The sequence below is a fragment of the Crocodylus siamensis genome, chromosome 6 (genome assembly GCF_052110815.1).
Source record: "Crocodylus siamensis isolate JL-2025a chromosome 6, ASM5211081v1, whole genome shotgun sequence".
In the NCBI taxonomy this organism is placed as follows: Eukaryota; Metazoa; Chordata; order Crocodylia; family Crocodylidae; genus Crocodylus; species Crocodylus siamensis.
This window is the reverse complement of record NC_143400.1, coordinates 70077568-70092110: the sequence shown is the minus strand read 5'-3', so window position 1 is coordinate 70092110 and position 14543 is coordinate 70077568. Positions and strand designations below refer to the sequence as shown.

General features: G+C 46.8%; 1 protein-coding gene across 4 annotated transcripts in view; it reads left to right on the top strand.

Annotated features, from left to right (window-relative positions):
- The first annotated feature begins 4038 nt into the window (after positions 1–4038).
- The window catches only part of LOC149862964 (uncharacterized), a 50735-nt gene continuing 40230 nt past the window's right edge, over positions 4039–14543 (top strand). For 2 of the 4 annotated variants that reach the window (XM_090050547.1, XM_090050545.1), the window contains exons 1-4: positions 4039–4166; positions 5135–5222; positions 5327–5458; positions 11294–11447. In XM_090050547.1, the coding sequence (XP_089906673.1) occupies positions 5362–5458; positions 11294–11447 (251 nt within the window). In that variant the 5' untranslated portion in view covers positions 4039–4166; positions 5135–5222; positions 5327–5361. Of the gene's footprint in view, positions 4167–5134; positions 5234–5326; positions 5459–11293; positions 11448–14543 lie in introns of all 4 variants that reach the window. The other 2 variants (XM_090050546.1, XM_090050548.1) reach the window with 2 other exon arrangements.

Below are 14543 nucleotides of genomic sequence, written 5' to 3'. Positions count from 1 at the left end.
TCCTTATGAGAAACTGCAAGTCCCTGCAAGGCAGCTAGAAGCTGTTTTTCATTCTGGCTTCCACAGTGGGTTGACCATTTCCCTTGGCAGACTTGTGTCTGGTGATGCCAAAATTGTTGGCTTCCACAGAATTTGCTGTTTGGAAGGCTGCAGACCCTTTTTTTTGTGGGGGGGGGAGGAGGAGGGGTTGGGCCATTGAACATGGGTAATTTTTTCTATCCTTGGACTTTAAAGGTTGACCTTGATTTTTATTCTGTGATTTCTAAAGCTGTGCTGCACAAGGCAAGTCTATTTCCAGGAAAGACTATTAGAAACTCATGTTTTTATTAACCCGTGTACAATTTCATGAAATTCTTGGTCAGAGGATGCAGATATTAATCAAAGCTCCAAATACATCTTGTATCCTAATTACTAATGGAGCAGTTTTTAAAATGATGATATTCATTACATTTCAGGATTGCACCCAGGGTTTTTACTTTACACCATGCTAAATTCATCACAGCAAACGAAGTGGGTTAAGTATGTCTCTCACCACTCTCAAAATAATCGCATACACTGCTCTGTGTATCTAGGGGAAACATGGTAGACCTGTGTGAAGGCCTGTCATTGTACCAGAGTGAACTTTTGTGAGCTGCTGAAAGCTTGGATCTTCTACTGACTTCAGGAGGGGAACCAGCTTTCCCCAAGAGACACACTTTGCAAACTGTTTTTATTTAGCCTTTAGTCAGACCAACTTCTGCTGGCTTTGGTGAGGACCACATAAGGGACTCAAGATCCGCTGCTATGGGAATTTTCAGTTATTTGGTTTGTAAGTTGGTCAATCAAAGCGAAAGGTACAATGGATATAATTCTTCCCTCTCCATGACAGAGCTAGACCAATGAAGACCTAGTCAGAGCAACTATCTAATGCACTGGGGCTGATGTAGTTTTATTCAAACTCCAACAGAAACCCAGGGTATATGGCCCCCATGGTCCCAAAACACCTACAGAGTTGTGCCAGTTCATCTGGACACACTGGGTTCGTGAGATGTCTCTAGCCAGAGTACTGGTTCTGGGAGTCGGGTTAGGTACATTTTTCTGGTCTAGTTAATATGATTCCTCACATAGCCATATTGCTAAGGGCAGGGGAGTAAATTTGTTCACATAACTCTGATTGCTGTCCCTGTTTCTTTTAGTCTCTGCCATTTCTGTATGTCTCCATGGATGCCTGGGCAATTCCTTCTGTGAGCCCTAAGCTCTTCCTTTCTGTACCATAGCCTGACTATATTCTAATGACATTACCCATGCTCCTGTAATGACATTATCTCTGGGTCTGTGATGTATCCATTTCCATGCTCAAACAGCGGAAGTCATTGTGAATTTTGTCTATAACTTTAATGGGAGACATTTGGGGGAAGAATCTAGCAGTGTGTGCGTGCGTGCGTGTGTGTGTCAAACATTTTATTCTTGGTGAGATATTTACAGCAACAAAACCAGCAGGCAATAAAACAACTGAAGGAAGTCTTGCAGACTGAACAGTGCTCTCAGTGTAGGGTATTCAATAAACAGACAGTTAGATAGGTGCAAACAGTCTCCATGGCTTTCGGCAGCCTGTCTGTTCCCTCCCATAGCAAGAAGAGTCCCATATTGCAGTTTTAACTGGACTTTTATGCAGTGTTTTCAGTCAGTGTGATAGAGCCAAAGTACATGCACAGTTGGTGAATGGTGCATACAATTTGGCTCCCACTGGTGGTACACTACAATGGGAGCGTTCATGGTCACATAGTATAAAATTACCATAGACTGAGCATAAACCATTTTTACAGGCTATGGTATGGCTTTTCCACAGCTGTGAATGTTGGCATGAAGGGAAGGGAAAAAGTTCTGCCTACCATCCCATTTATCACCAGTGACTCAAAGGCAAATGCCTCAATCCAATTGTCAGGATTCCTTTAAACATCCCACTCCAGATGCAGATGGAAGATGCTGACCTTATAAACAATTCTGCCATTTCTACCCTACTCCCCATCCCTTTACCCGCACTGCAGAAGGCCAGCTCATTCACTATGTTCTTAGCTACTGACCTAAACTGATTTAGCAACTTAATTTAAATGTTTATTTATGCTTGGCCTTTTTGCTTGGGTTTCACTGCAGCCAGCCCTTAAGTGTGGATTTAGTAAAGCTTGCCTGTCAGTAGGAATGGATTAAGGCTAGCTAGTATCCAGACTGAGCTAAATAGCAAAACTCCAAACTAATAGACATTTTTCCAAAGGAGAGAGGAGACTCAGATTTCCTAAAATGGATTCTTTTTTTCTGCCCTAATTCAGTCTTTCTGAATCTGGAAATCATTTGAAACATGGGACTAGGATTAGTCAATCCATTGAGTCAAGCATCATCTCCAACTGCTTCATGAGGGCTATGTCGAAGAGAATGTGATGGCTGGAGTCACCTGGGTGTAGCCAGCCTTTGGGTTTGCATCACAGCACCTGTGTCTTTCAGCTGTATGCTCCTGGCAGTCGCACAGTCACACAGGAAGTAACACTTGCTGGCATGATGCAAAGAGGTGTTAGGCTCCTTTTTACTTTCCATTTTTCCATATGTGGTTAGTGGTGTGGAGAGTGAGAGGCCAGAGAGTGAGGGGCCTCTGTCCCAGAGAAAAAACAGTAGAAAGGACAGTACAATCAAATTTCAAAAGACATAACTGCTGCTGTACTAACTTGTTTGTGGGATGGTTACAACCTGTGAACTACATGATGGGTTATCTAAGAAATGGCAGGTACAGACTGAGGAAATCCTTTAGATCATAGAATCATAGAAAATTGTGGTTGGAAGGGACCTCAGGCAGTCATCTAGTCCAACCCCTCGCCCAAAGGACTGTCCCCATTGCTATCAACTATAGGCCAAACAACTGTTGCACAATTCACTACCGTGTAGCTCATTTCAAACTAAGTTGGTATCTGTAACTCAGCTGCTAGAAGCAGTTTGGGTAGGTCCTAAGAAAAGGTAAATTAGCATGGGCACATTGTATCAATGGGCACATCCAGATGAGCGTGGATGTGCAGTATTCAGTGTTGTATGCGCCACACATGCACACATTCCCCACACTACTAATTTGCAGTGGTGATCCCAGTGTCAAAAAACCCATGCCTTAAAAAAGTGGGGTGGTGCATGTGCCAGCACTGTGCATTACCGGAAACTGGAGCCTGGCTGGCTGGAGTCATGCTCTGGCTGCCAGCCAGGCCCTGTGCTGCCAAACTGCGATGGCTGCAGGCCCTCAGGACCCCAGGTAAGGCTGCCGGGGCTAGCCCAGGTGCTGGCCCCAGCCTTCACTACCCCACCCAGGGCAACGTGCCACGTGCCGGAGCACGCATGCACCAGCATGTCCCAGGGAGAAGTGGCAGCAGCACATACTGTGCCACTGCTGTTTGTCCCTGGGGAAACGCTTTCCTGCTTGTGGCTATACTGCTTTCTGTACTCAAAATAGCAAGCATCTCTACATGACACTGCACCATGCAGCATAGACACACCCTATATTAATACAGGGCATATATCTACTGTCCTTCCACAAGACTCTGACCCTACTCTGTGTCAGCAGCACAGTCTACCCTTTCTTTGGCAATGTTGGAGTGATGTTGTAGCCATGACAGTCCAGGAAAGGATTTTTGCCATTTTTGTCTTTAATTGGACCAACTGCCTGGTTGGGATAGATGCTTTTTCCTTAGATCTGAAGGATACAATGCATTCAGAAGCTTGTCTAAGTCTACCCCAACTAGCTATATGTTGCGATTAAAAATACACTCATAGCTTCCTTGGCTAGCAATGATCCCTGCTAAATGCTACTAAGCCTTATGGTAGCACGACCTCTCTCCATGATCTGTTTAATCTGCGAAGTACTAACGTGTGCTGCTTTTTTCCCAATACCAAGGGCACCGGGACGGACCACTCGCTTGGCCGTGACCTCTTCCCCTTGGCCTCTGCCCAAGCTCCCACCTGTGCGCGGAGCCGCGGCTGTCCCGGGCTCGGGGGTCCCCGCCCCCCCGGCGGAGCGCGGCTGCACCGGGCGGCTCGGCGCGCACAGCCCCATCTGCCGGGCCGGGGGAGCCCGCGCGCCCGCCGTGACGTCACGCCGCCCCGCGCCCTTGGCCTTGGCTCCGGCACGTCACCCGCCGCTTGCTCCTCGCCGGCAGGTGGGTGCGCGGGCGCTGCTGGCGCCGGGGCCGGGTGTCCGCAAAGCAGCGAGCGGGAAAGGCCCCGGAGCGCGGCAGCCACGGGCCAAACGCGGCCCCGTCCCCCCTGCGCCGCACCGGCGGGCCGGGCTGCAGCGCCTGTGCGGCAACGTGCGAGCCCGGCTCCCGCCGCCTCTGCCGTCACGTACCCCGCGCTGGGGCCCTGCAGCCTGGGCTGCCTGCGGGACCCTCGCACCGGCGCTGCTGGCGAGCGATTACACGCACCCAGACTTTCTGTCCCGCAGCCCCGGGGCAGCTCGGAGCTGGGCGGCCCCAGGCAGCTGCTCGGCGCGGATGCTAAGGTGGCACCAAGACCGAGCGCTGCTTGGTGCCAAAACCTGCACCCAGGAGGGCCTGGATAGGATGGTTGGGGACCCGGTGTCCAGCCCAGGGCCCTACTTGGCAGAGGCCTTTGATTTTGTTGCATTTTCAGCCTGATTTGCTCAAAGCGAGATAAGATACATCCTCAGGACCTTGATCAAGGTCTGGAGCATCCTGGGTCAATCTGCTGTAAAACAAAATGCCTGTAAAGAAAGGGATATTTAAAACCCTGGTACTGCCCCTGCTTCACTGCAGCTGCCATCTCTTTCCTTGGGGAATGGGAAGGCCTGTCTTTGCTTTGCCAATTGATTACAACTTGAATGAATTCACTGACTTGAGCTCAATTAGTCTGGACTCTTGAAGACTTTTTAAAAGGGTTAAATTGACTTGGTGACAAGAACTTGACCAGGTGCATGTCTAGCCAAAGCAGCTCTGTAGCTGGAAACCAGCTTGGAGTTAAGCAAGGGCAGTTTGCAGCTTAAGTATTTGCTAGAAAGAGAATATAATAAAGCCATTTTGAGAAAATTGCAAGCTGTTTACAGACGTGTCTCAAAGAAAAAAGGAGGTGACATACACAGAATTAATTTTATGTTATCTCATTCATTCAGTCTTCATTGCAGTACCCTGGACGCGGCTGTGCAGAGCTAAGGAAATGCATTAGGCAAGTTGACTGTTACAGTCTGTAAATTGGAGCAGGTGAGAATGAGGTACTGAGATTATGCTCCTAATACAGGTGCCCTTAGGGCTAAAGACTCAACAGAGGTAGTTTCATGCAATCTTTCATATGTCTTTTTTTTCAGGTTTCTTGCAATGTAGGTGCCTTGGCTTGGAAAAGATGTCCCAACTTAAATTCTGTTCTCGGAGATCCCCAGTGGTTTGTACTGGTGGTTGCGTTGCATCAAATCAGACACTTGCAACAAATATCGGTCTTGGTAATTTTGTTCTCACTCTCTTACTTAAATATAGTTATGAAACGGTACACGTGGTATCTTAAGAGCTGTAGACAATGATATCTTTATTAGTTATCAAAATCCACATGTTTTAAATTGTGACTATGAGTGTAGTACTTAAGCAGTTTTCAACATCAGAAGTGCTGTGTACTTGTAACTCTTTGTATTTGTTACTCTTGGTTTCTGCTGGACCTCTGAATGGTTGAGCCAAGCTTGACAATCCAAGCTTGTACTTTCTGTAGTTATTGCATGTGCAGTTTTAGGAATGGAGTATTTTGCAAGAGGTTTCAGGTTGCCATAAGTCCTGATCTTTCTCTTGTTGAATGATTTTGCTCCCCTTGAAGTTGGTGAGAGTTTGGTATAGATTTAGTGGGAGTAGGAGGACTAGACCCAATGTTCCATTACAACAGAACCCAGCCCATTCAGGCCTCTTCTATTTAAAACACTTGTTTAAGTGCCTAATGTTCAGAAAATAAAAAGGACACAAGAAAGTCTCTGCATAAGCATGTCCCTGGTTATTCTTAATAGGTACTTAGAGCAAAAGTTTGTTTTCCTGCTTGTGCCATTTCCACTTAGGATTTAAAAGAGATTGTTTGTGTAAGAAACTAGAGGTGACTGCTTTTATTGGAAAGAAGGAAAAGGCTGAACTAAAAGTATACTTCCTTCCTGCTACCCCACTTAGAGAAGGAACATGTCAGTAGAGAAGGTGGTCCATTAGGTATTCAAATGTAATGCAGTAACTATGTAAAAGTGCCTAGAAATAGGATCCATTTTTCCACCCTTGTGAATCAGGCTCAGGATCCGGTCCTGAATGTTTCACAGAGGAGGGATATAGGGAAGGCTGAAGAAGAAAGTCATGTCAGAAGTGGCTCTGTGTACTGTAGAAGTTGAAGCCATAATGGAGACCTGTTATCCCACAGGATAGGTTTTGTGCATGTTACTAGGGAATGGCAGTGGAAGGCAGGTAATTGTGTGGGTTGAGCTTCTTATGTGACATAATGGGAGAGTGCTGTGATGAAACTGAGAAATAAAAGGGCATAGAAATTTTCTCTAGGAGAAAGCTAGAGACTGTTAACTTCCCCCCTCACAATTTTGCTGTCTCCAGAGGACAATACCAAGTCGATGGTTAACCTAGATGTCTTCTGTGACAAAACCTGGTAACATGCACGATGTTCCCTGTATCTTGTGTAACCTTTGTTCTGTTCTTGACATTTACTATTCAGATAAGGGTCTATGACAGATGTAGTTTCACACAAACATTATTTTAAGAGTTACTCATTAATACCATCATGAGTCCAGGGGAAAAAAAAGTAGATATAAAAGAAAGTAGGTATTACCTGTATTCAAAAAAAGAGGTGATCTGAGGGAACTCTTTAGGTGGGGCATCTGCTTTTCTATGGAAATCATCAAGCTAGACTTAATTTTACTCTGTCTAGAAAAAACAAATTCTGTAAGTGACCTAGGTCAGATCTTGACTCAGCTTCTCCCTGAATTTGATTTCTATTAAAAAATACCATCAGAGAAATGTGTTACCTCTAAGAACTTGGCCAAGGGCTGAACCTAGTATAAGTTTGGTCTCAACCAGTAAATAGCTCTTAACCCTAGAGAGAAGATGGTTACTCCATCTCCCTGCTGACATGGAAGCAGATGGGGAAGGTGAACTCTGATAGCCTATTTCTATTTACATGGGTTCTCATTTTATACCCATCATTGGTGTCTGACAGTCTGTGCCTTACTTGCTGGAATACATATTAACCTGGGAAATAAAAAGACTTCATTTTCCATTTTTACACTCCAAATACTAGTTCAGTTTTAAGAAAGAGCCTTCCTGACCCTTTGTGGCTGTTTAGAATGTAGTCTGTACCTACTTACCCTCTTGTGGTTCTTATAATGTATCACTTTTTCCATTGGTCAGCTTTTCTTACAAACTTCTTTATTCTTTTTTCCATGGCACCCTGTACATGTGGGACACTTTCCTTAGAGTTGCTTTGTAAAATTAAATATTTTGCCTTATTTTGAAATTTATTTCTACTTTGAGGTTTGTAGGAAACTGTCAACTGATTGAAGTTAGGCAGGTGGCCATCGGGAAAGGCTGATATTTACATAGAAAAAATAAATTAGATTATTTACTTTACATAGGCTATACATATGCATAGTATATTTTAAAATTAAATGTTCTGCTCATAGTGATTACATAAACTAACACATTTGTTTCCTCTGATGTTGCTTACATTATAAGCTTTCATGACAGCAACTATTTTTCTATTCTAGATGTACCACACCTGAAGTAAAGCAGCCTCTCTTCTCATTACAATCTCTAGGTGCTATTTGAAGACAAACTACGTTTTTTCTTGACTTTCATAGATTACATTGAAGACAAATAACTTTTTTATTGACTTATATTTCAGTTAGGGGAAAATGGGGGAGAGAAGAGGGTTACATTTAGAGGCATCTCATTTGTGTGTATGTGTAATAAGTACACTTTCTAAGACAAAGTTTATAACAACTTTTTTGTCAAATATCTGTGTGTGTGTGTGTGTGTGTGTGTGTGTGAGAGAACAGTTAGGATAATTTTCTGGGTCTTTATGGATAGCTGGAGACAAAGTTGCTCATAGGCTTTACTACTAATAACACCATCTAGCTGCAGCTATCATTTTAATACCTCTCTTGTCTGATGTAATATAATCTTTCTTATCTTATCTGATGTGGTAAAATTAGACAGATATTGCAAAGGCAGAAAACAAAATGTTCTTATTTCCTGTTAAGCAAGGGAAACCTGTATGTGAAGCTGGCTTACTTTTTTTTTTTTAACTAGATAGATTATAAATGAGGAGAACAGTTAAGTTCTGTGTATCCCTTGGGTGAAACTTCAGTGATTTTTTTTTTTTTGTGTGTGTGTGTGAATTTTCTAGCCCTTCTCAGGCTGATCATTTTAACTGCAAACATATGTCTTTATAACATTCATTGTAATACTATAAACATTAATAGTTTTGTAGCAATATATTATGCCACGCCATAGAATGTGTCTTGTTCACAGATGTTTTTCTGCCGGTCTTCAGTGCCTTTACCTTCCTGATTCAGAAAAGGTAGAAGGGGGCCCACAAAGAACCACCTGGGCGACAGTGATCATCACCTGCTGGAATTCACCATCCAGCACAGGGTGTCAAGGCCTACAGCAAGGCAGTAGCCCTTGACTTCAAGAGGGCCAACTTCAATGAGTTGAAGAAATTGGTAGGAGAGGCACTGGGGTCCTGGAGAGTAGGGGAACTGGGTGCCTGAGATGAGTGGTCGTTCCTTAAGGAGATGATACTCAGAGCCCAAGGGGTGACAGTCCCAATGAGAATCAAAGGGGGCAAGAGCGCTCAAAAGCCCTCCTGGCTCACCAAGGGCATTTGGGAATGCCTGATTGTCAAAAAGAAGGTGTACACCCAGTGGAAGAGAGGGGCTGTCACCAAAGAGGAGTTGTACCTCTATCGCTTGGGTCAGTAGTGGGGCTGTTAGGAAAGCTAACAGAACTAGGGCTAGCATCAAGGATCAAGGACAACAAAAAGTCCTTTTTTAAATACTTAGGGAATATGAAGAAGGCACCGGGTAATGTGGGGCCGCTGCAGGATATGCTAGGCAATCTGGTGGTTCCACCAGAGGAAAAAGCAGACCTTTTTAACAAATTCTTTGCCTCCGTTTTTTTGTGCAGGGACCAGGACTCCCCCACCGAGATTTGGCCTGGGGTCAGGGATGACGAAGTTAGAAAACTGGAGGGGCTGGACATGTTTAAATTGGCAGGTCCAGATGCTCTCCGGGGTGTTGAGGGAATTGGCAGGGGTTATTGCAGGGCCCCTGGCACGGCTTTATGAGCGCTCGTGTTGCTCTGACCAGGTGCCGGATGACTGGACAAGGGCCAATGTGATCACCATCTTCAAAAACAGGAGGAGGGAGGACCCAGGCAACTATAGTCCCGTTAGTCTCACTTCGATCCTGGGGAAGCTGTTTGAGAAGATTATCAAGGAGCACATCTGTTAAGGGCCAGCAGTGGGGATGATGTTCAGGGACAGCCAGCGTGGTTTCATTAAGGGCAGGTCCTGTTAGACAAACCTGATTGCTTTCTATGATCAGGTCACAAAATCATTAGACACAGGTGCCGCGGTAGAGGTAGTCTTTCTGGACTTCATGAAGGCCTTTGACACCGTCTCCCACCCCATTATCATTAAAAAGCTAGGCAACTGTGGCATTGATGACTATACAGTCAGATGGATAACAAATTGACTGAGGGGCCGCACCCGGATAGTGGTGGTTGTGGACGGGTCATATTCGACCTGGAGGGATGTGGGCAGTGGAGCCCCGCAGGACTTGGTTTGAGCCTGCACAGTTCAATTTCTTTATTAGTGACTTGGATGAAGGGGTGAAAAGCACCCTGTTCAAATTCGCAGACAACACCAAGATTTGGGGTGAGGTGGGCATGCCAGAAAAGAGGGACAGGATACAGCTGGACCTGAACAGGTTACAGGGATGGGCAAATGAGAATAGGATGGGATTCAATACTGACAAGTACAGGGTGCTGCACTTGGGCAATAAGAGACAGCAGCATACGTGTAGGTTGGGGAACTCTCTTCTCGAAAGCACAGTGGGAGAAAGAGATCTGGAGTCAGTATCGATTCCAAGATGAACATGGGCCGCCAATGCGAGGACATGGTCAGTAGAGCTAACTGCATCTTGTTGTGCATCCACGGATACATCACAAGCAGAGCCAAGGAGGTGATCCTCCCCCTCTATGTGACACTGGTCAGGCCGCATTTGGAGTACTGCATCTTGTTTTGGGTGCCGCACTTCAGAAGGGATATGGACAGCATTGAGAGGGTCCAGAGGAGGGCCACTCGCATGATCTGGGGACAGCAGGGCAGACCCTACGAGGAGAGGTTATGGGACCTTAACCTGTTCAGCCTTCACAGGAGAAGGCTGAGAGGGAACCTGGTGGCCATCTATACTAGGGGGGACCAGCGGGGAATGGGAGAGACCTTGTTCCCCCGAGTGCCTCCCGGAGTAACAAGGAATAATGGCCATAAGTTGTTAGAGAGTAGGTTCAGACTAGACATTAATAGGCACTAGTTCACAGTCAGGGTGGCCAGGGTCTGGAACCAACTTCAAAGGGAAGTGGTGCTGGCTCCTACCTTGGGGGTCTTTAAGAAGGGGCTTGATGATTACCTAGCTGGGGTCATTTGAGCCCAGTTTTGTCTCCTGCCCAGGGCAGTTGGTTGGACTAGGAGATCTGCAAGGTCCTTTCCAACCCTACATCTATGAATTTCTTCTAGTGAACTGCCATACATAAAAACTCCTGCAAAGTCCTGGAAGAATGATAAACAAGAAGCTGTTCTGTGTTCTGTTTTTTCTTGGGCAAAATCCTGCTCCATTGAAGTTAGTAGCAAAACAATTCCCATTCACCTTAAGAGTCAGCCTTTCATCACATGCACTGTCCTGTTTCTGATGGATTGTCCTTAAATCTTTCTCAATTTTTCTTTCCTTCCCCCTTCCCCCTACTCCTCTACATATGAGGATTCTTGCACTTGTTTTGCTTTAGACACTGTTTTCTATTGTTTCCACCTTTCTAAAGAGCAAAATGTCTTTGAAATGAATGGTTTTCACAGTTTTGTTCTCTGAGGAGTTAGGTATTTGTCTCTTACAGGTGAAAATACGTACTCTCCTTGCCCTTGCAATGTTTGATCTCATGATGGCCAGGCTGGTGTTTGTGAGACTGAGTGTGGCTATGTCTTACTACTAGGAAATTTTCTTGACTGCTATTGGATATAAGCTTCTCTATTTCAGACATTTTAAAGAAGGGTGGCAATGCTGTAGATGCTTCCGTGGCTGTAGCTGCTGCCTTAAATGTCACAGAGCCTGCCAGCACTGGCATAGGTGGGGATTGCTTCTGTCTCTACTATGATGCAAATACAAAGCAGGTGCATGGTCTCAATGGAAGGTAAGTTGGTAAGATAAGGACTGAGAGTTGTAAGTAGGCCTCCTGGGAGAAGAGTTCACCATTAATCTATATGTACCTCTAAATAAACAGATCTTTAGCTAAGTTATATAAAGTGTAAACCTGGAATAGTTTTACTAATTTAAATAAAGTTATTCAATTTTTTTTCTTTAACCTTCATTTCTGCTTTTGAATCCCTCTATATGGAGTTTGTTCAGATATGTGGTGTCTATGGCTTGAAGAAAAAACCCACAAGGCAGCATTGTCAGGAGACGTTAATCTTTAAATAAACTCTAGAAATATCTGGTTCAGTGCTCTCCCTGTATAACATCCATTTCTGCCACTGTCAGAGACAGGCTAATGTGCTAGATAAACCATTTGTCTGGTCCAATATGACATTTCTTTTCTTATGAAGAAGCATCAGGATGAAGTCTTGGTGATCAGCGCATGCTTTTCAAAGAATGAGACTGAACTGAGGCCAGTTTTTGTCCCAAATCTGGGACTCGGAAATGGTGGGTTAGGCAAATCCCAAATGTGATTATGTTTAAGAAGACTGCTGGATTGAGAAAAAACAATTATAGTAAATTTACTAGTAGAATCACTAAAAGTCACAGGAAGCCGTTTTAAAAATATTGGCAGCATTGGCGTGACTGTGGCTTTTGCAACTGTTTTTCATGAGACTGGGCAAACCCTCTGGTACAACAACCAGTTATTCATCTGTATGGGACTAGGGCTAGGGACAGAAGTTACACACAAACTGGTTTAAGTGATCAGAAACTGGTTAAAACTGTAACAGAACAGAAGTTCAGTACACATAAACCAGTTTCAAAATGGCCAAAACTGGTTTAAGATAAACTTGGTTGAATGAAGTATCAGACTTAACTGATTGAGGTCAAACCAGTTTATGGAACTTCTGTCCCAGACCCCTTCCTGGTTTAAGTTAAACTAGAGACCCCCAACATGCCTTTCAGTCCTTGGCTGGGCTGTGCTGTGCTGTCTGTTCCAGAGAGCAGGGCTGGCCCCACCCCTCCACTCTAGCCAGAGCAGGGGCAGGGATGTGGCCAGATGCCGGCCCAGCATGGCACCCTGAGGCAAAGGGGGCAGGGAGGGGACTTACTCTCCTCTCCCACCCCTCTCTCCTGGGGGACCCCAGCCAGGGTCTGCCTGAATGGGGTGGAGCAGCCCCTGTCAGAAATTTCTCTCCCCTCTTGCTGCTGGAGCGGCAGGGGGCATGGCCAGCCCCGGCAGCAGCCTCAAGTGAATGGTGGATGGAGGAAGGTTTAATTTCCCCCTCCCTCCCCTATTCTACCAGCACAGATCCCAGCCAGGATCTGCCTGACTTTCCCCCTTGCTCCTGGTTCAGCATGGCCCAGGACCATCCCAGCCAGGGGGCAATTCCACTGCACCTTCCAGCTGCCAGGGAGGCAGCTCAGGAGCGAAGAGCAGATTAGGGGGCAAGGAGGGGAATGAAACGGTCTCAAACCCAGGTGGGGACACGCACAAAGGTATCACGGCGGCAGCAGCTCATTCCTGAATGTGAGCCCTGTTGAGCAGAGGGACCCAGGTGGGGATGAAGGTGGGGAAGGAGCTTGAGTGTGTCAGTGCTAGCGGGCAGAACCAAGCCGAGCGTGCAGCTGGGGAAGTGGCTTCTGCCTGGTGGCCCCTTCTACCCCCTGGAGAGTGGTGCCCAGGCCAGCTCTGGTCCCCACAGCAGCACACGCTGTATGGATTCACCCTCTTAGGTCTAAGCACTATTACCTGCCCTGAGCTGGGCATGCACCGCTGAATTCCCCTCCCAGCAGTGGCGCAGCATGGCCTTGTGTACCAGGCGCCAGGTGCAGTGCTGTACCCATGTGGTTTCCCCTCTGGACCACCACCATCAGGGAGGCCCGCCCTAGTCATACTGGTAGGCGTCCATGCTGTCGAACTGTCGCCAGCCACCAGGCAAGCAGATGGCAGCAGTGGGGATACCATAGGTGCAGCAAGGTGTGTACCAGGCACGGGGCGCTAACCCTATAGGTTCCCACCATTGCCATCTATCCAGTCGGTGGCTGACCTCAGTCTGGGGGTGCAGGCAGTGCCTACTAGCATGGCTAGGGTGGGCCCCCCTGACGGTGACAATGGCGATGGGGAAGCTGTAGGGGTAAAGCCCTGTGCCTGGTACATGGGGCAATGCTATGCTGCCACTGCTGCTGCCACGTAGGGGAAGACTCAACAGGGCATGCCCAGCTCGGTGTCCAGCAGCCTGGGAGATGCAGGTAATAGCGCTTGGGGCTGAGGGAGTGAGCCTGCACCATACGTACCATGGCGGGAGCCAGGGCCAGCTTGGGCATTGCTTTCCAGAGGGTAGAAGGGGCCGCTGAGCAGGAGCTGGTTCCCTAGCTGTGTGCTCGGCTCACTCAACTCTGCCCCAGGCTAGCACTGACACTCAAGCCCCTTTCCTGCCTGGCCCCAGCCTGCATCCCTCTGTTCAGTGGGGCTCATGTCCAGATGGAGCCACCACCACCACAGCCCCTCTGTGCGTGTTCCCACCTAGGCTTGGGGCCATTTTGTTCCCCTTCCTCCCCACAATCTGGCCTTTCCTTCTTGGTTGCCTCACAAACTCCAGCCCTCGTGGCTGGGAAGGCATAGCAGGATCACCTCTTGGCTGGAAGGGGTTTCTAGGCCTTACTGAGCCACGAGCGGGGGGGGAAAGTTAGGTGGACCCCAGCTGGGGTCCCTGCAAACCAGGGTGGGGGTTTAAACCCCTCCCCAGTTGTACTCAGCCCGTCAGGGCCTGGCCACCCCCATCCCTGAAATTCAAGTTCCTTCCAGCGTGAAGGGAAGGGAGGGCTCTCTCTAGTCTAAACCTGCAAAGATTGAATCACATTTCAGGCTCAGGTTTTTTGAATGTCTGTACTTAGCCTAGATGGCTTGGGAGCTCCTCTTCATTTCAGAGTCAGGGGCTCATGCTGCTGTGTTTTAAATACTTATTTTAAACTGTTATTAATTTCTGAGATGGTGGGATTAAACCTTAGAACCTTGTGTGGAAGTGGGAACAGATAGTACCCAACTATTCCATGGAGCTAGGACCCAGGTTGCCATTGCTTTGGATCAGCT